General features: G+C 39.6%; 1 protein-coding gene across 2 annotated transcripts in view; it reads right to left on the bottom strand.

The window, feature by feature from the left end:
* Positions 1-6513: 6513 nt before the first annotated feature.
* Positions 6514-26174, bottom strand: part of RORB (RAR related orphan receptor B) — a 177921-nt gene continuing 158260 nt past the window's right edge. For both annotated transcript variants that reach the window (XM_014848724.3, XM_070495633.1), the window contains exons 7-10: positions 24043-24150; positions 22134-22244; positions 18834-18946; positions 6514-7710 (exon numbers count right to left, since the gene is read on the bottom strand). In XM_014848724.3, coding sequence (XP_014704210.2) covers positions 7555-7710; positions 18834-18946; positions 22134-22244; positions 24043-24150 — 488 coding nt within the window. In that variant the 3' untranslated portion in view covers positions 6514-7554. The remainder of the gene's footprint in view (positions 7711-18833; positions 18947-22133; positions 22245-24042; positions 24151-26174) is intronic.

Below are 26174 nucleotides of genomic sequence, written 5' to 3'. Positions count from 1 at the left end.
TATGAAAGTTCTAGAAAAAGAGAGCTATTATCTTTGAGAGATGCTGCTCTCATTTTTATTGCAACATGGTAAGCTCTTTGGCTAGAATGAAGTCTGAGTCTTTTCTCAAGGAACATTTCTAACTCGCTCCAGGTCCATGAGGACACAAGAATTTCCAGAAAAAAATTAACCATTATTTCCTGGAAGAAGGGCACCTCTGTAGGAAGACCCCCATGAGATAATGTTTTCAAAACCAAATCTATCTTCTTCTTCATCCCCTCCTTGTTCCCTGTAGGGGGGAAAGAAATAATTAGGCAAGACTTTTTTCTTTTTCTTCTTTTAATTTTGTTCAGCATTAAAGGAGGGAACTTCATAAACATTGATTGTCATTTACAGAAAACATTCAGAAATCATGTGTGCATTATCAGGGAATGCTAACAGTATTCAACTAATAATTTACAAGACATAAAATAAGGACGAAAACCTATTACATTCTAAAGTAATATAAAACTCTTTTTTTTTAATTGTTAGGGATTGCTGTTTTATTCTAGTATATTTATAATTAAAAAAACTCAATGCTTACTTCCTAAATGACTCAGGCTGCAGCTTTACTCACGTACACAGAAATTAGGGCTTATATATTAAACAAGGAAAGAGAGATAAGAAAATTGTAGATTTTAAAACTATATATGTCACAGGGTTTATTTGTGGTTTGCCTTTTGCCTCTATAGGTCAATAACAATACATGATAATAATGTAATTAAGCTCCAGAAAAATCAGTGATGACTATTGGAGGCATTATTCTTTTTAAAAAGTATAATTATTATGCTTTTTAGAGTGAATATTTTTATTTTACATACGTTTGGCAATGCAACTTTTGTGTATTGCCAACAATGGTGTGCATGTTCATAAGAGACATCGACCGCACCCTCGCCGGCTGCTCCAAGGTGCAGTCGTGGTTGGTAGGTACAGCCAACCCCCAGACAGCCCATGGTTCCACTTGCTGGAGGACTTAGCATTGCTCTTCACTTTACATGTGTAGGCCGGAGCTAAGGTAAAAAACATTAAATCTCGGAATGTTGGAAGTATACGAAAATCATTTCTCTCAATCCTAAAAGCAAGGAAGCATTGTCAGGGATTTAAAAAATATTGGAAAGTCTCATTTAAATCTAAATATCTTTTTTTTTAATTATAAATTGATCATCATAAAATACTAGCCTTTTAAAGTCACATTTGGGATGCAGGAAAAGCATCAGGTTCGTTGGATTTGCTCCTGCCTGTGTTGTTACAGCTCATGACACCTTGGATTTTCCTTCCCTCTGAGTCTCTCCCCAACCCTCCCCCAGGTTCTTTACAACATTTATTTGGTGAAGGTCAGTTATGGCTTCAGCGAATGAGTGGTCTGACCTCAGGTTACTAATAAGAAACAAACGTGTACAAAAATATTTTGTTCATCAGAAAGCAGAGTTTGTTTTCCTTAAGCTATTCCATGCAGAAAGGATTTGGACAAAGCCATTTGCTACAAGGAAAGATGACTTACTCAGGCAACATTATTATTTTTTTTTAACTTTCCTTTTACATATTGTCTAGTTCAGATAGAGTTTGCAGGTCTTAGGCCAATCTTCAATACAAATTCTTTGGAGCAGATTTAATTGACAGCCCTGTCCCTTTCTCAGCTGTATTACAAAAAGAAGCGTACACTTAACACCAATGACCCGTCAAGATGCTTAAACCGTTACAACCAGTTTCTGAGAAATACATAACACGCAGAAAGGAAGCCAGTACATATTTGTTCTTTGTTGGTTTTCCCCCTCTAAAAAAATTGTTACAAAGTCTTATGCTTAAACAGAGACATAGAAAAATCAGTGTATTCACTGTCTCCAGTTATTTACAGCAAAAATTACAGAGACAGCATACACCTCATTAGACCTTCCACAAGCATATATTAAAAGTAATTACATTTGAAAAAATATTTTTATTTTTCCTCTACATTTCTACAATACATACTCAGTTTTCCATGGGTGTAGTTTTCATTCTGTGTGTGTGTTAATCAGATGAAGCAGACGGTGCTGTGCTTGGATGTGGGCTCTGCAGCTTTTCAGACGTACCTAATGTGTGTCTGAATGTGGTGGTGACAGAGGCATGCAAAGGCTCTCCCTCAGCCACTGCCAGAAGAGTGAGGATTAATACAGATTATGCTGCCCAGCTGGGGTAACCTGCACTTGCCTCAACTGGGTTTATTCAATTCCAGTAACCTTGTGCTTTATTTTTGGCCACGAGTACAATCACTGAGCTGCTTTTTCTGATCCACTGGAGGTCGTGCAGGAGGCAAAGATGACCATGGCCAATTCACGTCAGAGGAATTTCAGCAGCTTACGGAAAAAGTGCACAAACAGACAACCCCCATCTGCTGCATAGGAATTCGCCATCCCGCACTTCAGAACGATGGAGGACTATGTTGTCATGACTCGAGAACTAATTCTTCATATACAACCAAGGGAAAAGAAAAACTTGTCGCAGATATTGAAGCCACACATTTAAAGAAACACAGTGAGACTCAAAAACATAAAAATCGTGCATTTGACTTTCAGAAAAAAGTGGCAAGAAATCAAGCCGCCTGGCTCTAGGAAGCTAGGAGTTTGGGCACGACAAATAGAAGGATCTTTTATAAGCCATCATTACATTGAGTTATTTGCATTTTCAGACTGCTATCTTTTTCAACTGAACTCTTACTATATTCTCTAGTGATAGTCAAACATGGAAACCAAATTGAGTATCAGAAGGGGAAAATCTCCCCCATACTCCCCCTCCGCTCTAACATCATTCACAGTTGTGTCTGGACAGACTTACTCCAGCCCAACAGGCCCCTCCATTCAATTTTGCATTAAACCAGAGGTTGCAAACTGTGGGCCCTCTTCTGCTCAGAGGTGTATTTGTTTGGTCTGCACTAAGCTCTGAATCAACTGACATTGCTTCCAACCTGAGAGATTTTCTAAGATTCAGAAGCTTTAGCAACACTTGAGCTTTAGCTGGCTAGTGGATGTCCCGTTTCAGATGGGGCATTTATTTGCCAGCTTGCCACTGGACAGCTTCACTCATTTGCATCCACTCTCTGGCCCTTTTAGACTTTTGAATTTTTAACCCTTGCTTTAAATAAACACATACCTCTGGTCCTGCAACACCCCCACGTCCCTGAAATGGTTGTCAACTCGTGTCTAAAAACCTGCATGGTTTCCCATATTAGGTTGCTGCTTGTACTAGCAATTGGAAACAAAATCAAATGCCACTTTGTCTAAAGCAGACAGTGGGCTCTTTCCTCTTCTTTATACAGGGGACTTTGTACAAAGTTTCACTACAGATGAACATTTTAAAGTTACTGCTGTTCTATTGAATGGTGGCTCTGTCAGGGCACAGATGTCCTTGCTTGAATTTACTGCCAATCATAGTAACTTCATTGGAAACAAAAGTTTATAGAGAAAAAAAGAGCCAGGATAAAGTTATTTCTTCTAATTTTCAATAGCAGTAGAATTTTTCCTTGCTTCTGTAATAAATGAAAACAAAGAACATGGAACAAAACTGACATCATTTGCATCTGACTGATGTTTTTGAAAAAAGCTTGTTAAGTTTTAGGTTGTCCTTGGGACACAAGAATTGCTTTTGCATTCAAGCCTAGTACACATGGGATTGTAGAGAGTGAGCGTGAGTTGACTATCCATGTGCGTGGTTTTCTACAGTTTATCTTGACTGCTGTGAAGTTAAGTGTTGAACAAGGCAGCTATGATAGGAAATGTCCTGATGCCTCCCTGGCACCTCTTGTTGATATCCAGGGTTCATTACAATTCTGGGTATCTCAGATTCTGCCAGGGAAGTATAATTACCCAAGAGACCACTATATTTTTTGTTTTCACCTACTCAGTGGCCCTTTAGTACAGAGCCCTGAAGACAATATTAAAACAAGGGAAATCCGGAAAGGATATGTTTGTAGAGCACATCTCCACCCTCAGCTTTCAGTCTTTGAGGATAAAAAAGCCTCAGAAAAAGGGATACAAAGGTGACTGAGTCACGGACAGTAGGGGTATAGCTGAGATATTTAGCCAGATTTGGAATCCCTTATCCTCTTATATTCCCTCCAAAATTTGCTTTTCCTTTTACAGACCATAGATAGATTGCAGTTTGAATTCACACAGCTTCACCTCCCTTGTCAGGTTCATCTAACACCACTTAGATTTCTGTATTTTCCTTGTACAGGAAGCTTGGGTTTGCTGGGAGATATACATTCCTATAAATGGGGCAGCTGGCTTATTTGGCTCCTAGCAGAGTTTAGAAAATGAGACTAAGTTGTCCTTATTCATGTGCAACTTTTCAGCAAATCCAAACAGTTTACAACATGAAGTTACAGCTCGTTGGTCTGAAAGCCTTGTCAGAGAGGTTCTCTCATTGGCATATTTAATTTATGCCATTTACAATTTGTTGTCATTTTCCTGTTTTGTTCCCCCTCGTTCTTGATGTACCTTTTTTTTTAAATGAAACATCCCTGAGTGGATACAGTGCAACATCTGCATCAAGCAGTGATTGTCATTTACGAAGCATGAATTGAAAAGTACAGATCATGGGTGCTTTCTTCCAGTGCACACTTTACCATGAATGTGTTGAGAATATTTGTGAGTCTTCATGTGGAAGGGACAGAGATTACATGTGAGAAAGAAAGTTCTTACCAAAATTTCAAAATACCTCGAGATGTAGTCACAGGAGATGTTCAAAGGGCAACTTTTAAAGGTGCTTTGTTACCATTGAAAATATGACTTGGTTCTCTTCTAATAGGCAGATTTGGCAGCTGTGGCAAAAAATGTAAATCTTTTTTCTCCACTGAAGTGAACTGAATGTGTACTGGTTTCCACTGTTTTGTTCTGGTTCAGTCGCTAGCTGTTTCCTGTCCCCTAGCTTCAAAAGGTTCATGCCGTCCCAATGAAATGTTTGCACTAGTGGAAACAACACAAATTCAAATCCAGTACCTCCTGAGGCAGACGTGGGGAACAATCTTTTTCCTACATCACCCATGGGACAAGTAAGGAAAAAATTCTCAGCCACTTCATCAATTGAGCCAATTTAAATCCTCTAGGGTAAATTAGAGGAAACAAATGATTCCCTTTGCAACTGAGCAGGAATTACAGGCTGACAATGGAAAACACTAGGCCAACAGAACAATGAAAACAAAGTTTGACATAAGTTCAAAGCTCAAAGGGAAACACCAAGTAGACACATTAAGCATCGCCTATCACAAGCCAATCATAAAACATACATTGCATTTGGAAACGGCTTGGTTTAATTGAGTGCCTTCCATTACCCTGTTTTCCTAGCAATCAGTAGAGTAATCTTTCCATTAGAAGGAAATATGACTCTTGGAATTAATTCTTTATACAAAGAGCTAGCAGGAGTGACATTTACACCAAAAAGAATTGAGTCCCTATAGCAGCATAATAAGCAGTCTACAGCTGTCTTCTTAGACACTGAAGGTAATTTGGTTCAATGTAGTTAAATTAATTGAATATAACAGTAGTTGAGAAAGAGATTCATTATTTTAAAGCCTTTTTGTTTTTCCCCATTGGTTTGGAATTCATCAATCATGAGGTGGGAAAAGGCTCTGTTTTCTAAAAGAAAAGACTAACACTACCGTTTGCTCATCAATGAGGAGTTCTGCGGCACTGTGGAGATGGCTCTCAACCACGCGACTTCGGGAGAGCACAGGAGATTAAAAAGAAATCAAAGTTTCCACTGATGGAAACTTTATGAAGCAAGTGTGTGTGTGTGTGTGTGTGTGTGTGTGTGTGTGTGTGTGTGTTCGTGTTTGACAAGGAGAAGAGGGGCAGGTCTTCAGGAGTTGGTGGCTGGGCTACTCTTACAGGAGATCATAATTTTCCTTGTCTTATACACAAAGCTCTCCTCCAGCTTCCTTTTTAAAAATCTCATTTTGGATCAGACGAGACCAAAGACATAAGGCCTCCAGAACACAGGCAGAACAAACTCCTTGGAGTTGACGCTTTCCTGGTGATCAGTTTGATTGGAGAGGAGGTAGAGAAGTGAGAACTTGTACTAAGTCTAAATTCTCTAATCCTGATCTCACCTTTTGCATTCTGTACTTCTAAAAGTTGCTAAAAACATAATCTCAGGCTAGATGGATGATGCAATTCCAAGTTGCATAGGAAATAGTTTTAGCTTTGGGGTGTATTCATTCTATAGAATAACTCAAATATTTTCTTCTAATCTTCAAGTTTTTGCTATATTTTTATAATACAGTATTTTGGAGTTGAAAAAAATTAGAGGCTCCAGACTAGAAGGACATATAAAGTTCTGCTTCCCCCTTTATTGCTGCTTTTTCTATCAAACTTATTAAAGAGAATGAATAGAAAGAACTACTTCATTACTTTGTGTATTCTCTTTCTAGCTTTTCTTTGCCAAAAAAAAAAAAAATAGTTACAGAAAATCTTTACAGGAAATGGCATTGGGACCCTGGGTTCTGATTTTACTCTTTTACTCTCATTTTATTAGAAAAAATTGCTGGTGGTGATAATCTACAGACTGTATTTCTCTGTTGATGACACAATAAGCACCAAAATCAAGTTTCTTTCACAACCTGAAATCCAAAGAAAAATAGTGTTTTATGTGTCCTGGTGAAAAAGAGGAAATATCTATTGTTTGGTCAAAAAAGTCCTGAACTCCACAATATTATCTGTGGTCTAATTCTTAAAACAGGAAAATGGCTCCAAGTACTTATTTTTTCCCCCAAATATGTACCATCTTGACAAGGCTTTGACGTCATTGATAGAAATAGAGCTTTTATACAGAGGCCATGCATTATATTTATTCCTTCGTTGACTTATTTCTGAGTTGGTACCATCCTGCCATTGACTCTAGATGAAAACTCTGGCTGGGAAAACAAAATCCTGATTGTCTAACATAAAGGTAACATGTAATACAGAAGGTCAAGAATATAAGAGAGCCTGACTGAACCTCCTTTGCTAGTAGGTATGGTAGTTTAAGCCACAGTGCATGTGCATGAATAAGTAAAATCATATATAATATTCTCAGATATTATATACTTATTACATACATGCACAGTGCTTTCCAAGACAGCTACAAATTTACACATGCATCAACTATCTAAAAACATAGAAATAGGTAAGCCTATTAAGTGGAATTTTCTTAAATTATATTTGAACAATCAACAGGAAAAGTAATCATGTAAGGTACCGCTCTGTTCTCGTATATATCTACAATAAAATTCTATAAACAGTTGTCTCCCAAACATACCCAAATAAAATTAAAAAAAAAAAGATAACACCCAGTGTCCTATATTTGTATATTTATGGTCATTTCAAAAACAAACAAACAAATAAAAGAGCCCCACTCAGGTGCATATTTACATTCTTCAAACTGTAGCGGTGAAAAATAATTCTATTAAGTGCAGGACATTCCTAATGTTGCAGTAGTGACATTTTTCTTAAGTCTTCATGAACACATTGCTTTTGTCTTAATGGTGATGCATTCCATGACTATGAGACAGTTCTCTCGTCGCCTTCATTTGCAGACGGTGGCACAGTCAGGATTAAAGAGCTCCTTGTATAACGGAGGAAAGAGTGTATTCACTATGTCTGGATGCGATTGCTTAAATACCTGCAGTTTCTCCCCGTGCAAGTTGCAAACTGCCGTGATGGTTGGTATCTTGGCTATTAACTGCGGAATCGAGAGACAGGGAAGGAGACAAAGGGGAAGCTCATTAGTGCTCTGTCTTCAGAATCAGTGTCCTTCCTGGCCCCAGATGAAGGGAAACAGCTTTGGAAAAAGATGTTCAGAAAGAAAGAAGGCTCACTTTCAGCTTCTCCCTTCGAACAAAACAAAACAAAACAAAACGCACCCCCTCCCATCTTCCAAAGAGAAAAGAAAGAAGGAAAGCAGGACCAAGCTTCCTGATTCATTGTTCTTAAATAAAGTGTGCATGGGAGGTAGTCCAGCTTAATTAGGAGGAGTCGGTGCTCTGCAGGCAGGCTGACTGAGCTGGAATCCCAGTTCCAAAACAGCTAAATGGCTGTGTGGCTCTGACACATCCTATGTCTCAGTTTTCTCATTTGTAAAATGGGCTTAGTAACAGCACCTACTTCAATGGATTGGTGTGTTTTTGTATAAAAATGCTAAGAACACCGTAGACGTGAAACACAATTGTTAGCTGTTATTATCTTTCATTTCCCACATGAATTTTTATGACATGGATATTAGAGTTTTAGTTTTGGAAGTGACAGTGTTAGGAAGGTGTAACCTAAACTGTGTGAGGTGTGATCCACAATTATCTGGACTGCTTTGCGATCAAGCTCCCTGGCCCGCCTGTCTCTCTCTCTGATCCTTTTCCACTGCAATGCATAAAATGAAACCTGTCTTTAACCTGTATTTAATCAAGAGAGAATTTGGGAGGTCACTGGCACTTAGCTTCCTTAAGGAGGTGTTTTAAAAACTAGTGGGAGAATATCCACTTATAATTGCTAGGTTTTCATACATATGTATAATGTGGAATGTAATTTTTTGAGTTCAGATACCTAAAAGCCAGTGCTTTATAATAATTTAAAATGTCCACAGTTTGCTAAATGTTACATAGGTCTTAGGAGGGGAGCAATTCTAACTTTTAACATACTTATAATTTAGGAACACTTAGAATCTATCATTTAGTGTCAAAATCAATTTAAAACCAAATGCCACTGTAATCAAATTACTATGCGAATAAGAGTCTTATACAGAGAATACTTTTATGAAAGATAAACTTGATAGCTCATAAAGCTGTCCAAAGAAACGCTTGAAAGAGATGATAAAACAAAATTAAATAAAACCCATCTAATCACCAATTAGGCTCACCGTGCTCCCTACCCTATTCAATAAGAAGAATCCATCTCAGCCTTTGAAGCAAAACAGGAAATAGATAATTAGTTACTTTGTGACTTTTCAGAAGCAGAAATTTCCACTCTTTCATTAACTTTCCTTTTAACAACTAATGACTCTATAACCATACTATGAGCAATTTAAAAATAGCATCAGGGTTAGAGCTGTAGACGTATTCATTAAAGGGATCTAGAACACATAGAGAAGTTTGAGATTCAGACTTTCCAACCTAACCATTTCCATTGCTATTTAATGATAGGAATAAAAATGAAAAATGTGGAATCTTTGTCTGTAGAATGGATGTTAAATTTTAAATGGAGAATCCAGACTTTCTCTCCAACATTATGAGTTATTTAAACTTGTAGCAGGCCCTCTGCTAGACACCAGAATGTGCAGAACAGTATGGTTCTTGCTTATAATCTACTTGTGAAGACAGATGTGAATGAGATTCCCACATAGCCAAAAGGAGACTGAGAAAATGTAGTGAGGGCTATGGAGGAATGGTGCTAGGACTAGTGGTAGATAACAGAACATTCTGACTTCTTGTAGCAGGCCTAAGAAGGCTTCCCTAAGAAAGTGCCATTTAAGCTGAGCTCAGACGGAAGAGTGAGAGCTAACTAGATGCTGGGCCGGGGGTACATAAGATGCCTCAGGATCATATGAAAAGACGCTGTGGAGCCTGGTGCACTGGAAGAACCGAGGGAAGTTCAGTGTCTCTGGGGCAGTGAGTGAGCATGTTTGAGGGTTAAACTGGAGAAGTGGGCATGGCCAGATAAGGCAAGGTCTCATAGTCTGCATTAAGGTCTTTGGAAGGGTTTTAAGCAAAAAGAAAGATGATCAGTATCCCATTCTGGAAGATTCACTTTGGGTCCAGGGTGGAATACTGTATCTTTTCTATATTTTCATAGGTAAAGAGTGTACCAGTGTCCATGTAACTGCAGTCCCTTGGGAAATAACTCAAGCTCTCTTAGCAGCTGGTTCACACAGAAGGAGACTACAACAATTTTGGAGCCCTCCTTGCACATTACAATTCTCCCTGAAATAGCTATTGAATGAAGAGAGGCTTTGAAAGCTTTCTATAATCATCTGCAGTTGAATTCATGATGTGCAGAGCTCCCGAAACTTCCAGATGCAACTCTGTAATGACTGTCAATCTTTACTGTGCATAGGAATCACTGGGGTGCTTCCTAAAAATGCAGATTACTGGGATCTACCCCTAGGGATTCTGTTTCTGTAAGTCTGGTGGAGCTCAGCCTCCACGTTTGAAATAAACATCCCTCGGGGATACTGATGTAGCGGGTCCACGGAATAGACTTTGAGAAACACTGTTTCAGAGGCTCACATCTTCTAAATTTACAACTGGTTTTCAAAACTGAAAAGCAAATTCTGTATTGTATTTGAAACAGTCCTGGGAGCTGAGTGGAAAGTTAGCTCCCTTCCAGGTGGCAGAGAAGGAAGCTATCATATCAAGAGAGGGAAGGTTCCATTTGGTTAGACCTATTGGTTTGGTGAGGGACAAGTAATGAACTCCCTGTGTTTCCTATGACGCACAAATACAACATGGAGAGCATTGGTCTAGTGATTGAAAAATGAGCTTTAAAGCCTGACTGCCTGGGTTTGAATCCTGGACCTGCTATTTACAGCTGGGTCATCGTGGGTAAGTCACTTAACCTCTCACCTTCCTTACCTGTCAGATGGCAATTATAACAGTCCCTACCGCAGAGGGTTCTTGTTAGGGTTAAACCTGTCTAGACAAACTGTCTACAGCAATGCCTGGTGCACAGTGGCAATACATGTGTTAGGTGTCATGCTTCCACCCCCACAGAATGCTTCCTTTAAGGAGAGAAATAGTTGAGGCCATGCTTCTTCAGCCAAATGACATGGGGGACAAGAACTCAGCTTAGCCCTTAACCAAGCACCAAAAACCAAGTCTCTGTACATGATGTGTTAAAGCATGGGGAAATCAGCCATTTACTTTTAATGAAATGAGACAGCAACATCATATTGATTTTCACCTTCTTGTAGCAACTTTCTTAAGGTAAGCTCATTTAATAAACTGTGATTCATGAAGTAGAATCCGATGTGCTACAATTCCTAAAGCACTTTCTGCTCCTTCAGTGAAGGCGTGGTGTGAAATTAAATGTATAAAAGCATGACCCTTCTATAGTTGCTCATCTGCATTGGAAATCTTTAACCATGTGTTCGGTTTGGAAAGTGAATACGGACTCTTGCTTCTTTCCTGCCCCAAACTCGGGTTTAAGAAACATCTGGTTCAGGACCTAGTTCTTCCCTCTTTTATGGGACTTGGGTCCTGTTCCTGTTGCTCATCTGTAGAATGGGCTGGAGGGTGACAATTGCTTTCTGTTAAAGAGCACTGGGAGTACTTGAGCAAAGAGCACTGAGAAAGGCAAAGAGCTTCCCCAACTTCTGTGCTCTCAGAAGAAGCTGATTTAAAGGCGTCCAATCAGCTGTGGAAACAGAAGTGCTGACAGGGGCATCCATCACTCTGGAGGCGTGATGGGCCAGGAGGTCACGCAGAGGCAGCCAGAGCACTTGTCAGAACCCAGAAGGGCCTGGTGGAGGGAGCAGCAGGCAGTCACTTACTGCTCATTAATATTATGTACTGCAGCTGGGGGACCCTCATTTCAAAGGGAGCTTGGAGCAGCCTCAGCAGCAGTTAATGGCTCAACAACTTTTTAAACAGCTGGGGAGGTGATCCAGAAGCACGTGGAGATGGAGGGGGTAGTCAATTTCAGATCATCATGAAATTTCTTCATGTTTAAATAATCCCCATAGCAGGAGAAGACAGAGGGTCTGTAAAAAGGCATTTTCACACTCATCTCTCTCTCTTAAGACGAGCATTTCTTATAAGAAGGAAGCTTTAGCTTATACCTACAGGGGTTTAGGAGAAGAAAAAGCAGCTGCTTGAGAAGAGATAATAATCCTATGTTTCTTTGCAGAGGGTGGTTTTATGAGAAAATCCACAATTTTATAACTAGTACGTTTGATGTTGGAAAAATGGAACAAGCAGAGGTAAAATTAGTGATCTTGTCCATATGGGCTTCCAGGCCATCACGATGCCTTCCAACCTGAAGCAGGAAGCCAACAACGGTTTGCTCAAAGTGGAAGAAACTTCGAAAGCACTGATAAAAACGGGGCACACCAAGGGAGGATAAATAGATCCATTTCACTTGTCCATTCACTTTTCTTTTTTGGGTTTTTGTTTAGCTAAATTTAGACACTTGGATTGGAATAATAATGTCAAATTTGAGATACCTGTCTGGTCATAAGTTCTCCCCGCCCCATCCTTACTCCATCTTTGGCTGTACTGCAGGTTCTTTCTAGCCTGGGCATGGCTGACTAAAGTGGAAGTGGACACTTGATTCAGCTGGGGTTGGGATTTGGAATCGGACTGAGAGACAGCAAGTGTCTTTCTAAATGTAGCAGAAACTACAAGGAACCTAAGAAGCTAAGAGCTAGCCACATGTCACCCCGTGGACCAGGGAAGCAGAGTCAACTGATATTCAAAGAGGGAGAAGAATGAAGTAGATACTTAAAGAGAGATAGACATGTGAGATGGAGAATTCTGAAGGCTTCCCAATTCTTTGTTCCAGTGCCTTCCTGAATGGGGGCTGAATTTTTGACCTTAGGTTCCATGAGATATCTCTCCATCATTTTATGTTAGTTTTTCTTTTTGCTTAAGCTAGAGTGAGTTGTTTCCTGTTACTTGTAACCAAAGAGTCCTAATTAATACACTGACTTCCAGCTTGATGAGTGAGGAGTACATCGAAGCTTTCTTCTTATTTATAGACCATTAGTCCGATGGACAACTCGGAATTTCCAGGTGTTGGACCTATAATGTTTGCCAGCAAACTATAAACAGCTAAAATGTACTGAAATAATCTGATTTCTTACGGGAATTCCACAAGAAAACTACTCAAGAGCCAAGGCCGTGTGTTACTCACCATTCTCTCCCCTGCCTCTGGCATATAACACATACAGTAAATGTAGGTTGAAGTAGAAAACTATCCGAGGAGAAAGCTATGTTTCCTGAGTATGGATTTGGAATTTAAAAACTTGGGTGATCTTCTGAACTTTTTTCAATAATTTTGCCTATTCCTGAACTATTTTAAAGCATATATACCATTGTGAGGAAGCCTGAGTGAGGCCTCTGGGGTGCCCGGTTTTATCTGGGCATTGGTAACACAGGTATGTTAACTTTGTGGTCATTCACTGAGTTATAAGCTTATGATTTAAGAACTTCTCAGCATGTGTGTTATACTTTAAAACGTATAGAAATTTTAAAGTATAAAATAAATTATTAACCAAATAGAAAGGGGAGTGGGGAGGCTCAGACCACAAGGCCACATCATCTGGGTAGGGACCCCTCTGCTGACTGGACAGACTGCTGTTCAAGATGGAATTGACCCAAAATCCCTAGTTCTACCTACTAAGAATTCTAATATAACACATAGTGTCTTGCAAGAAGAATAAACAGGCTTTAGACATAAACATTCCACGATGAATCATGGCACAGTCTATTTTGATCTCACTGAAAAAGCAATGAAAATCAATGTCAATGACCCTTTGCAGTTTCCATTGATCTCTCAACCAGCATTTGCTCCATAGACTCTGTCTAAGAGTCAGCATGGTTGTTTTTTTCTAAATCTGTATCATAATAGCACTATTAATGTGTGAATGACCAGGAATGATTTCTTTCCGGTAAAATTTCAATTATTAACATGTAAAATAGGGCTGTCTAAGCCTTCCATCTTTTAGGCTTTTATTTAGTAACTTGGTGTTGTTATAACAGACAGAGAAACTTCCCTCTCTATGTCGATGATACAGTTTTGTTATTGTTATGCTAAAAAAAAAAAGGAATTAAGAAGTTAGTGAACCTGTTGGCTTGCTTGTACCTATCCTGCCTCAAACTATCACGGTTCTCCCTGGGAGGGCTGGAACCTTCCAGATATGAAAGGAAGATGAACCTCAAAGGAACAGATTTGTCACCACATGGTGCAGCCATTCTTCTTGTCCAGGACATTCTCTTCCCAGAGCCAAACTGAGATCTCCATATTATTCTCATTAACATGAAATAACCTTAGACTAAAGCTTTATGGATGAAGGGACATGGTGGGACATCTTCATGAGCAGCAAGGACTTAGAAAGACTGAGTAGAAAAGAGAGAGCCCAGAGAGGGAGAGGTAATAACTTTCTGGCCAACCAGGAATCAGAAGAAAGAAGGAGTGAGAGAGATTCTGAGCTTTGGCAAAATGACTAGACTCCTCCACATCCTAGGAGAATTAGAGGGGGTTTACTAGCATAGAACTATGGGTCTAAAGACACCCAGACACAACTAGAATATACAACTATGTACTAGGGGACTCTCGGGAGAAGGAGAAGAAGAAAAAAAGATTGGCAACAGCTGTTAGCTCAAGTGCCAATCTTTAAAAAAGATTTTAAAAATAAAAAGTAAATAAAAATAAAAACACCCAGAAGGGTGGCGTGGCCCATGCTTCCTGGAAAGGTAGCATCTATAGTGCATGGTAAGGCACAAGCATGTGAACACTGTTTTGAGGAGTGAATGGAGGGCATGGTACTCCCCGAAGAGTTCTAGTTGTGGTAAAGTAAATAAATGACACTGCCTCTAGTCTCTGCATATGCTTTGTGGTCCGAGTTACACAGTTCTCCATGCTTTCCCATTGGATATATGTGTTGTTACGGGGTTCGCTACTTTTAAATTTCTCAGTACAGCCTTGGGCAAGTACATACTTCCAGGAGTGTTGCATTTATTTGCAGGAGTGCTGGGAAAAATAAATATGCCACCTAACAATATTCCGTGACTCTAATTAACCAGCAGACACACAGGAGGGGCTGGACTGGAGAAGACTACATGAAACGAGGGTCCAACAGTGGCTCTGATCCAAACGCTTTCTTAGGAAAGGGCTGGGAACGTGAACCTGAGGGCAGGATGTAAGCAAGACCTGCAGACGCAAGCTTTTCTCTTGGCCATGGGTACATGGCCTCAACCCGGCCCCAACTGATTGGCTCCCTTTTCTCCTTCACTCTCTGCCCCTCTGGTCAGGGCAACAAGAACAGCAGTTTTAGTGACTTGTAATAAAGGAAGTCCACAGGCCAGAGGACAGAATCGTCAGCAGTCTCTGTGGTTCAGATATTCACTGCTTTACCTCCCATCCCTTCTCCTCCTCCAGCAGTGCTTATGCTCTTCTCAACAGAGCAGAGAAAGAGCAACACAGCTTCCTAACCCCCTTAGTGGTCCTCACCCTGCAAGGAAACGGCTCAAAGTGAGTCATTGCAGTACCTAAAGCAAAGGTGACGGAGGCCCTCTTGAAAGCCTGATGGAAACGCAGGCTATAGAAACATAGTATGCTCTGTGGCTTTAGGGCTGGAATATCATCCTAAACTAAGCTACCCGTAGTGCACAGAGGACTAATTTGAATCTGCAAGACTTGGCAAAATCTGTTTCTTCACTTATTGTAATGGTAGAACATCTAAAGAATCCTTAGAATTATCACACTGGACTGAGTATTGGAGGACAAAAGAAGATGTCACGAGGGACCTTTGTTTTTCTCTTTTGGATTCAAAGAATACTACACTGAAGGGAACTTAATGACCATACAGTCCAACCTGCTCCTTTCCCGGACAAGAAAAGTGAAGCCCAGAGCACAGATGGGCTGCCTCCCCTAGTCATATGGGGCTTAAAAATATATATGTATATTATATATTATATATACATATATGTGTGTGTATATATGTATATATATTTTTTTTCCATGAGCCTTAGTGAAAATGACCAGTGTTATCTCATTTCCTGGCTTCTCAAATCCAGCATCCAGCCAAATCTAACTATTATTTATAGCCTTACACTTATACTTTCTTACCTATATATTATTGCTGCCATCACTTGGAATGCTATACTCTGCCTCCCCAATCCCCTAACTTCCATCTTTTCAAATAGTTTTCATCCATCAGTGATTAGCTCAAATATACCATCTCTTGGATAAAAATTTCTCTGCTGACATAAAATTTCTTCTGTCTACAGCACCTACAACGACAGTACTTACACACCACCTATTATGGACCATGCAGCTTGCTTATATTTGATCTCCTTAAAATAACCTCAAAATAACCATATGACAGTGATACTATCTTTAGTTATATATTACAGATGAGGAAACTGAGGCACAGAGAGGTTAAGTCACTTGTCCAGGGTCCCCCAGCTGGGAAATGGTTCTGATTATTATAAGTATGTGACATATTATCATTATGCTCATGAGGAGAGGAAACTAGATTCTTTAATAAGGTTTCCCCTCCAACCAACAAGTAAATAAAAAAACAAACAGATTAATATATAGGAATCAAAACCTTCAAGTTAATGGACACAGAATTCCTGAATTTTCAAAGCTTCCTGAAATTCAAGTTTGGTCCAAAGGATACGGCACTGATACTTGAACTTTAATTTCAGGAAGTGGGCGGGTAGAAAGTGTTTTGGAGGCTGTGCACTCAGGAGGAAGTTCCATGACTGTGTCTGAGCCTTGCACCTCTCGCCTGATGTCTGCCACCCCTGTTCAGGGTTACCTTTGTCGGCAGTGTAAATAGTCTTTGCCCATTACATAGATGGCAGATCCACCCCACCTACTGGAGGTTTCATCGGAGCCCCTGGCCTTGAATACAACAGTCTGGTATGTGCACATTTTTCTAGAGACAGGTTTCATAATGTTTGCCAGATTCCCCAGGGGGTCTATAAGTAACAAATTTAGAGGCATCGTGGAGGCAGAAGAGCTCCATGACTATGAAGGCAGAAGGAGCATTTCCGGAAAGATGAAAAGAATCCGTGGTGGGGTAGAGTAGTTTTTCTTGGATTTAAATAAAATGTTTATTCCTTCTTTATATAAGAAATAATCCTCTTCTAATGCTTTCTCTGGTCCCCAGCTTTTCAATAGTCTCTAAGAATAGAACTGAATGGATGTTAACTAGACTTATTGTGGTGATGACTTTGCAATATATACAAATATCAAAACATTATTTTGTACACCTGAAACTAATGTTATATGTCAATTATATCTCACCAAAAGAAAATCTAAAAAAACAAAAAAGGACTGAATTATGTACTTTCCCCACTACAGATGGAGAAAGGAGAGTTAAGCTGACCTATAGTCAATGTTTTAATTTTTTTCTTGCCCTTAAATATCTTTCATTCTTCAATTTCTCTGTCCCCTTTCTACCTCAAATACCTCAGATCACCACCACCAGGACACCAGGAGGTAGAAAATGGTGTAAGCATGAGACTTTTACTCTCCTAGGGGAGTAATAATCATAGTTCACAGTGTGTTAGAATTTATGCAGTGTATACCTCATTTGATCCTTAAAACACATCTTACAGAAGCAAGAATTCATAATCCTCATTTTATAGATGATGAAACCAGGGTTTTCTGATAAGCAGATGATACCCCTAAGCAGAATAGCAACAACTTTTGTCTAATTCTGGATTTTATCGAGACCTTAATTTTAGAGTGGTAAATATGGGGACCAAAGTCTTCGGGAGATCTCACAGAGCTCCCCTCCGTCACCCCATTAATTAACCAGTATATGTTACAGAGCAATTACAGAGACAGATGCAGATATTGACATTATGGTCTTTTCTGCCCAGTGTATCTGAAACCATGGAGAAGTTTTGCTCTTAACTGGGAGAAAACAGGTGCAGAGAGCAGGTGATTTGTCCTTGCTCATGTAATAAGTGAAAAGTTACACCAAAGAGAACTATCACTCTACAGTGTGGAAATGTTCTTCCTAGTGATGTGTTAATTTGAACAAAATGTTACCATAATGAAACAGCATACTTAACTCATGGCGGCTTTTTATAGCAGTGCTCAGTATGTGCAAAGTAAAATCTGATAGTATCTCCAATAGAGTCTTCTCACTTTTTTAAAAATAAAGAACTTCAAGAGTAGAGTGCGAGGGTTTTAATAATAAATATATAAAGAGTAGGATTTCTATCACCTTTAACCAAGAATAAGCTCCATTTCCTAGTTTCCTACCCTCTAAAAAAACTCCAGTTCTTAAGAAATCAAAGATACTTTCAGATCTAAAATAATGCTGAATATCAAGCATTGGAAAATTACTTCTTCCTTTTATGACCATTTTACTTCGGTAAACATCTTTTCCCAGGACTCTTCTTAAAGATCACTATTCTTAATTAAGTTGAATCAAGAAATTGATGACATTTTGCATGCATTTTGCCCCTGGGATATTTCACCATTTTGAAAGCACCCAGGACAAATCTTGCATGAAGAGATGAGTAGAGTTGAAGGGAAATTTGCAAGTAATTAACCTAATCTTCTACCCTGGGTAGGACTGTCGGTTACAATATACCTGACAGGAAACCAAGCAGTATCTACTAGTGTTTACTAGTATTCTACTACTAGAATATGACCAATGACAGGAAGCTCACTACTTCACACAGTGGTCTACCCCTCTGTTCAGCAATTCTTATCATTTTATAGTTCTTTCTTATTTAGAATAAACATCTACCTACTCTTAACTTGAACCCAGACCTTACTCCCAAAGGGGCACAAAGTCTCTTCTTTCTTCACATACGAATTTTAGATTTGTTTCTTTGTTTCTTTGCTTCAAGCTTTTGTTCTCAGATGAAACACCCTCAGTTCCTTTGTCTTCTTATACCTGGGGTTCAGATGTGTCAATATCATCTTTCCCTAAGAAAGTCATTCTCCTTTCAATCCATTATAATTTCCTAGTCTCCCTTTTTAAAATTGGCACCTTAAAATGTACGCAGCCTTTGGCAACTTTCAGAAATTGCTGCTGCTGAGAAATGTCCCTGGCTTTATATAACAAGCCCTGTTTGCTCACTGAGCTTTCTTTCGGGGATGGGGGTCCATGATCTGAGGACCTACCTTTGCCAAGGTCTCATCATCCAGGTGATTCTTCTGAATCACATGTTGAAGTGCAAAATAAATTTTTTCCTGAAGCTTCTGGACCTTCCTTGGTTCTATCAGCCAGGCTCGGTCTGACAAAGGAAAAGAATGGGTAAGAAGGGGAGGGAACATAAGTTTTGCTTTATTTCACTTACAGACATAAGTGCTGAGTTTCAGACTTATTTCAAAGCAGTTCTAAATTGCTTCTGAAGACGTGTAATTATTTATATAAAACACAAATATTTCATAAGCAATGCCACGATGACAGTAATGCACAATACACTGACGCAGGAAATCAGGATGGAGGAGGTAAGGGTACAATGGTTCAAATTAACTCCTTCCTGTTTCTTCTAGTCTGTGACAATTTGCATCTCTTACTCTCTGTGGACACATGCTGAGATTTTCTTTCAAAGTAGAAGTTAATGGTTTGTAAGGGAAATGAATTTTAGCAGTGAAAAAAATTTCTTGTACAGGAATATTTTTGGTATTCAGGATCCTCCTTCCTTTTATAAGCTATGTTTTAATTTAGCATAAACATGAGTCAATTTCAAAAATTTAATCTTGAGTCCTCTTTCTCCATATTGAATTTTTAAATGGTGGATAGGATAATCCCTCCTTTCTTTTCTTTTTCCTTCATTCCCTCCTTTCCTCTCTTTCCTTCCTTCCTTCTTTTCTCCCTAGAAGCTTTATACACCATGGTGGCAAAATTCAGCCCAGTATCAATGCCTTAGGCTGGAGCTTCAATGAAGAGACACCTGGAGTCTCCAAATGCTGAACAAATACTCATGGAAAAGAACTTGGACGTGATCCTTCTGAACACAGTTCAGGTCAGGTGAGAAACTCGATTCTGTAATCCTAGACAGGGCAAGGACAAGTCTAGTCAACAGTTAAGCAAAACCTTACGTAACTGAGCACAAAAGCCTTCAGTGACAATTGTCAATCAGAATAAATTAAGTTTCCCCCCCTCTCCCTTCTCTAAACTATCTGGAGCTAAATAGACAGTGGCTATTATGGCAAGAAGCTGGGAGAAGGGCGGGGTCTGGCATGAGATGGAGCCTACACAGTCTGGAAATCTCTCTTCCTCTCTTTTTGAATATGGCAGTAGGCCAGGTTGGCAAATATTTGGAGTTGCTGAAGCCTCTGAGTGTGGGTCTGCCATCAGGGCTGGAAGAGTCCCCATTAGGTAGAGCAAGCCAAATGTCCTCTTCCAAACTCATCCCAATTTGATGAGTACAGCACGTTCTTTCAGAAAAAGGCTCATAATTCAGCTGATTTCTAACTTATATGGAACAGGCTTGCCTTCCTTCTGGGGCAGTTATCTTCAAAGACTACTTAGGTTTACCATGTCTTAAATATTTGCTGCTAGGAATTTACTGACATGTCACAAACATACCTAAAGAGGACGGTGAATTTTGCAATGCTTCCTATGAGTAAGCAGGAACCAGAGTGAAGCTGCCTCCCTCCTTAGACACCCACAAGCGTAGAACTAGTCTTCTACTGAACTATACCCAATGGGAACAACCAAATGCAATGAGAAATGGTAGGATGGAAATTATTTGGCATGTGGTCGCTACCAGAAATAAATATTTCTTGTCACTTCTTCCATTTATCTTTGTGCTTGCAGGTCTGGGAAACTTTCTAGGGTTGAAAGAAAAAAAAAGCCTAGAAGAACAGCTTGATTTTAGACAGAGCCACTAAAGAAACGTTTGCAATAATACATCAAGTGATAACTAATTTCCATTTTTGATTAAGTGCTTAAATAAAAAGCAGAAGCAAATAAGAAAATCTTTATGAAATTTAAACATAAATAAATAAAGCCTAACTGATAAAAAGTGTATAGGTCGGTATTATCAGTAGATATAACTAGAAAGACATGTCAAAGTCTACCGTCACAGGTAAGACTAATTTCTTCCAGCCTCATTGAAAACTATGTTAGGGTGTAAAAAGAGATCTAGTCTCCAGAGATAAATGCGTTATAGAAGGAATGAGTCTCTGGACCATAAAAATTATTAGGAATGTGTCTTTTTTTCAATAGAGAACTGCCAATGACACTGCTACCCCTTGACCCAAAACCTAACCAAAAAGACAGCTGAATGAGTGACTCTGAATTCTCATTCTGGTTGAAGAAGCAGCCATGGATTTATTAGGACTCTAGACACTTTCAAGCTGGCAGATACTTTTAAAAAGAATTTCAGGGGCCGGCTCTGTGGCCGAGTGGTTAAGTTTGTGCGCTCTGCTGTGGTGGCCCAGGGTTCGGATCCTGGGCGTGGATATGGCACTGCTAGTCAGGCCACGTTGAGGCGGCGTCCCACATCCCACAACTAGAAGGACCTGCAACTAAGATATACAACTCTGTACAGGGGTGGGGTTTGGGGAGATAAAACAGAAAAAAAAAAAAAGAAGATTGGCAACAGTTGTTAGTTCAGGTGCCAATCTTTAAAAAAAAAAAAAGAATTTCAATTGCTACAATTCTATTTGATTTATAAATATCGCATCTTACCTTCTTTGAAAACTTTCTGCTATTTTATTGCATTTTAGGGCTAGATGAGGTTATAATTATCAGGAAGTCCAGTGCTCTTACTTTATGGATGAGGAAACTGAAGTTGTGAGGGGTCAAGTGTTAAAGGTCACACAGATAAGTAGTGACACAGCCCGTCCTAGAATGTCTACCGCCGCATCAGAGATCCTTCCCTGTGCAGCCTTTAGCAGGAGCCATTTTTCCCTCTGCTGTTCTCATTCCTTTTAAAGCTCCCCATATTGCTAAAAACAGGAGGCACCAGCATTTGCCTGAAGCGGGCACATCAACATTAATTTGGTTAATAAGCCAATGAAAGAGGTCTTTAAAGAGGAGAAAGTGTATGTTTTACTTATTTTAGTCCCTACGCTAGGTGTCTCATTCCAGTATCCTTCTACTACTCTGGTTCTACTACTGCCTTACTGGACATTTTTTTTCTATGTCCTTTATTTTTAAAATCAAAATAGAACTTAGCTATAACTCAAACACTATCTGTTTTCATTTATTTGTTAAGGAATAATTTTGCTTATTTGAATCTGGAGTGACCCTTACCACGTGCTCTACTCTTGATTTGGGGACAAAACTAGTCATTTTAATTAACTGGAGGCTACTTTATTTTGAATTGTCCAAAAACATCAAAAGCTTATGAAAGAAAATATAGTTTTAAAGTTTCTCCTGAGCACCTTGGATTAGGTAGGTGGAATCCATGTTAAAGATAGTAAAAGAGGTTATTAAAAAAAGGCAAAGACCTCAGGCCTCCCTACCTGGAGAGATGAGAACAGCAGATGAGAACAAAGCAATCTCCTCCTCGGTCAGCTGCAAGGAACACAAATTCTTTGCAAAGTCAAATGCTTCATTCACTAGGTCATCAGAGCCTATAAAAGAAGGCAAATTAGATGAAAATACTTGAACAGAATGGGACAATAGTAAGACAAGTCCCATAATCAAGAAGTTATTCAACAATCTGCATACTACACACATAGAAAAAATATTTCCAAGTTCCTATCCATAAAAAGTGATTTATGGGGCTGGCCCCGTGGCGGAGTGGTTAAAGTTCTGCCTCAGTGGCCTGGGTTTGCAGATTCAGATCCCAGGTGCAGACCTACTCCACTCATCAGCCATTCTGTGGAGGCCTCCCACATACAAAAAATAGAGGAAGATTGGCATGGATGGTAGCTGAGGGACAATCTTCCTCAAGCGAAAAAAGAGGAGGATTGGCAATGGCTGTTAGCTTAGGGCAAATCTTCCTCACCAAAAAAAAACAAAAGCGATTTAGTAGTAATTACAGAAGAACAAAGTTGGGCAAACATCTTGATTAGGTAATGAAAGATAATATTACCAATGAGGGGCAGTTGGAAATGGTGTGTGTCCATTGTAATATCCAACAGGGAATATATTACCTGACTCTAATATTATAAGTTTGAAATTAGTCCCAACTAAAATAATTTAAACAAGTGACTGGGGATCCTTTAGTATAAAGACAGCATTCATAGAAAACCTAAAACATTATGTATAAGGTGCCGAGGACTGTCAGTTTTAGTGGCACTTGAACTTCGCACTGTAGGTTGTCCAGGTGCATTCTATATAGAATGAAGATGAGGTAGCTATGGATTTTGTAATGTCCCTGGAAATTGGATAGAGGAGCTAGGGTTCATATATTTTTACCTTCTCATGGATGACTCACAGGTCAGTTGCTTAGCCATTGTGAATTTTGGCAAAGTAATGCTTCATCCCTACACTGATACGCGGTAAATGTTTATTTTATGAGGCTGGAAATATACCCAAGCTGCTTGCCAAGGCTTTTCCTCCTTTCTTGAAAATCTAGCCTTGGAGATGACATGGATGTGTATCAACCGCAGAGAGGAAACATTGCCAGCCCCATCAGCCTTGCTGTTGGCTTCTGTATCAACTAACGGTACAAGAGGTGAAAGGGCAGTGGCCTCCTTTGATGTCCATGGGCAGGAAATGGAACAAAAGGCACTATCAATGGTTAAAACCTTTCCTGGCATCAGCCCATCTTTGCTAATGTTCTTATCCACACTGTGCACTGATGAGTGGATATGAACAATACACAACGCTTCCAAACAGAGACTGACTCTGTCCGTGCCCTCCCACAAGAATGGTCTGGGGATAATTTGGGGCAGGTCAGCACCCACTCTATCTGTGCTCCCAGAACTTAATGAATTAACAGGGAGAAAGTCATTGCTCTGAGTGAGAAACAAGTGAAGGAGGTCCTCTTTTAACTAGGTGTCTTAACTAATGATTATGAATTTACATAGGAAACTTAAGAGGTCACCCCTAAGGACCACCAGTGGTCTACATGGCAGACTTCGTGAAGCAGTAAGCTAGAAGGTAACAGAAAAGCTGATCCTACAAAGAATGACCTATAACACACCCCAGCTCTTTTAGATTCAATCTTCATTGATTTCTGAATGAGGCATGGTCGGTCTCAATAGGGTCCATGATTCTCTCCTTCCTTTCATATTTGGATGCATAATTGTAGGATCCAAAGAATTAGATGAAACATTGGAGGCTCACCTAGTCCAACTCTTATCTAATAATGAGATACTAGTTCACATTAAAGAATCAAGGCATTTCATTTACCAATTTCAAGCTGAGTGGAGAAACTGATGGTACCTAATAAAATTGTGTCATTATCAAAGGGAAACTTACCTAAGGCCTTGAACATTTGCATTCCTCCATATTTTCCTTCAAACAGAACAGTGTTGTTTAATGGGTTGAAGGCACGGCACATTCTCACTAAAACCACTTCCAAGCAACCTGTTAGTAAAAAATTAAAAATGTATATATAATATATGCAATAATAAAGAGGTTATTACTGCATACAGACCAAGAACCTTTCAAAAACTTTAAAACACACACACAGACACATATAGACACACACATACAGAAATCCTTCAAGATTCCTTCCCAGGTAAAAATTAACTATTTCAGAAACAAAGCTCTAATAAAGATAAAATATACTTTAAAGGTGGCTAAAATGGAGGGCCGCAATAATATTTTTTTTAACGCATACATTTCCTTCTATTTTTTTGACTAACATTAAAGCTAGTTTCAACTCTCGAATTCATAAGCGATGAGAAGTGGCCCAGACAGGAGCTTTGTGGCAGGCAAGTCCAGTCTGCTAACTTTTGTAGAAGTTTTGCTACTGGGAAAACTTGCTCTCTGCTTCAGTGTTTCACATATTCCATGTATACGTCAGCATATGATGACTTGAAATAGAGACCCCCTCAGTGTGTTTCTTGGAGGCACCATTTGTATCTGATATTCTTTGAAATAAGGGTTTCTTGGTCAAATAAGTTTTGGCAAAATGCTGAATATTATCTCACTCCAGAGAGTTATAATCAAGATTTACAGATTGAAGGCTTGGAGAAGTCCTGACTTGAAGGAGCTTGTTCAGCCTTGATGGACCCAGCATTTCTCTGAGTTCACTGTTAGCCCAATGAGGGCAGGAACCTTGTCTGTAGCCATAGGCAATCGTGGTTATTTTATTCACTTTATACCTCCAGGACCTAGAAAGGTCCCTGGCACATAGTGGGTGCTTAATAAAAAATTATTAAATGAATTATTGAACTACCTTTGTTTTGCCCTCTGAATGTATTGACATCCTGAGGAACCATAGCTGCACAGTTTCCCCACATTTTGGAAAAATGGCATTTGCCCCCTAGAGTATTGGAAGGTGACAGCCAGAGCCAGAAGCCACAAATTTGCATCAGAACATCATTCGGGTGATTTGGCTACACCCAGGGTGCCTTTTTTATGCTGCCACTTTATATTTATGACTGTGTTTTATTTCTTTTGTTCTGCTGATTTCTCTTTGCTTTCCCTCATATGTCACCCAGCATAGGGGCTTACACCTAAGAGGTTACTTGCAAGTATTAATTGAAGCAGTGCTTTTCTGACAAAAACAATAATAGGTACCATTTGTTGAGTATCTACACTGTGGAAAGCACTTTCCTTGGCCCCTTATATTCATCATTTTATTTGCTTCTTGCAATACCTCTTCAGGTGAGTTTCATTAGCCTTTTTGTATGGATGAGTTACAGGAGGTGTAAAGAGATTAAGCACTCTGCCTTTTATACCACAGTCAACATTTTTACGGTTGGCAGAGATGTTGAAGATTATACGGTCCAGTGCTTCCCAAATGTCAGTCCATGGAGTGGTTACATCTGAGACTTAGTTAGAGATATACGAACTGGGTTCCCCTTTTGGAGATTCTGATTCCACAGGGCTTGGATGATGCCTACGACTCAGAACCGTCAGTAAGCTGCTCTGATGGTCCTGATGCCATTCCAAGTTTAGAATTCGTTATTTCTGGTCCATCTCTTTATTTTACAAACGAGGAAACTGCCATCTAGCGAGATTAGCTCAAGGTTATATATCAAGTGTGGCAGATTTTATTTTTCAAAGAAAGTTACAAAAATATCTTCCTTCCCACATGCTTCTCTAGAATCCTACTACTCCCCCATTAAGAAGTAGAATCCATGTCTCCTACCCTTGAACCCAGGTGGGATGGCTGCCTCAACGGATAGAGTGTGGTGGAGACAACACTATGTAACTTCTGAAGCTAAGTCAGAAAAACGTTCTGCACTTCTGCCTTGTTCGCTTGGAATGCTAGCTTGGAAACCTAGCAACTATGCTGTGAGAAAGTCCAAGGGGTCTGTGGCAAGGCTCACAGGAACAGGAACTGCGGTCCCCAGGCCACAGCCTTGGCTGTACTCTAGGCTGTTGACCAGAACAAACTGCCAGCCAAGTGAGTGAGCCAGTTTGAAAGTGGATCCTCC

The sequence above is a fragment of the Equus asinus genome, chromosome 23 (assembly GCF_041296235.1).
Source record: "Equus asinus isolate D_3611 breed Donkey chromosome 23, EquAss-T2T_v2, whole genome shotgun sequence".
Taxonomy (NCBI): Eukaryota; Metazoa; Chordata; class Mammalia; order Perissodactyla; family Equidae; genus Equus; species Equus asinus.
This window is presented reverse-complemented; position numbering and strand designations above follow the sequence as displayed.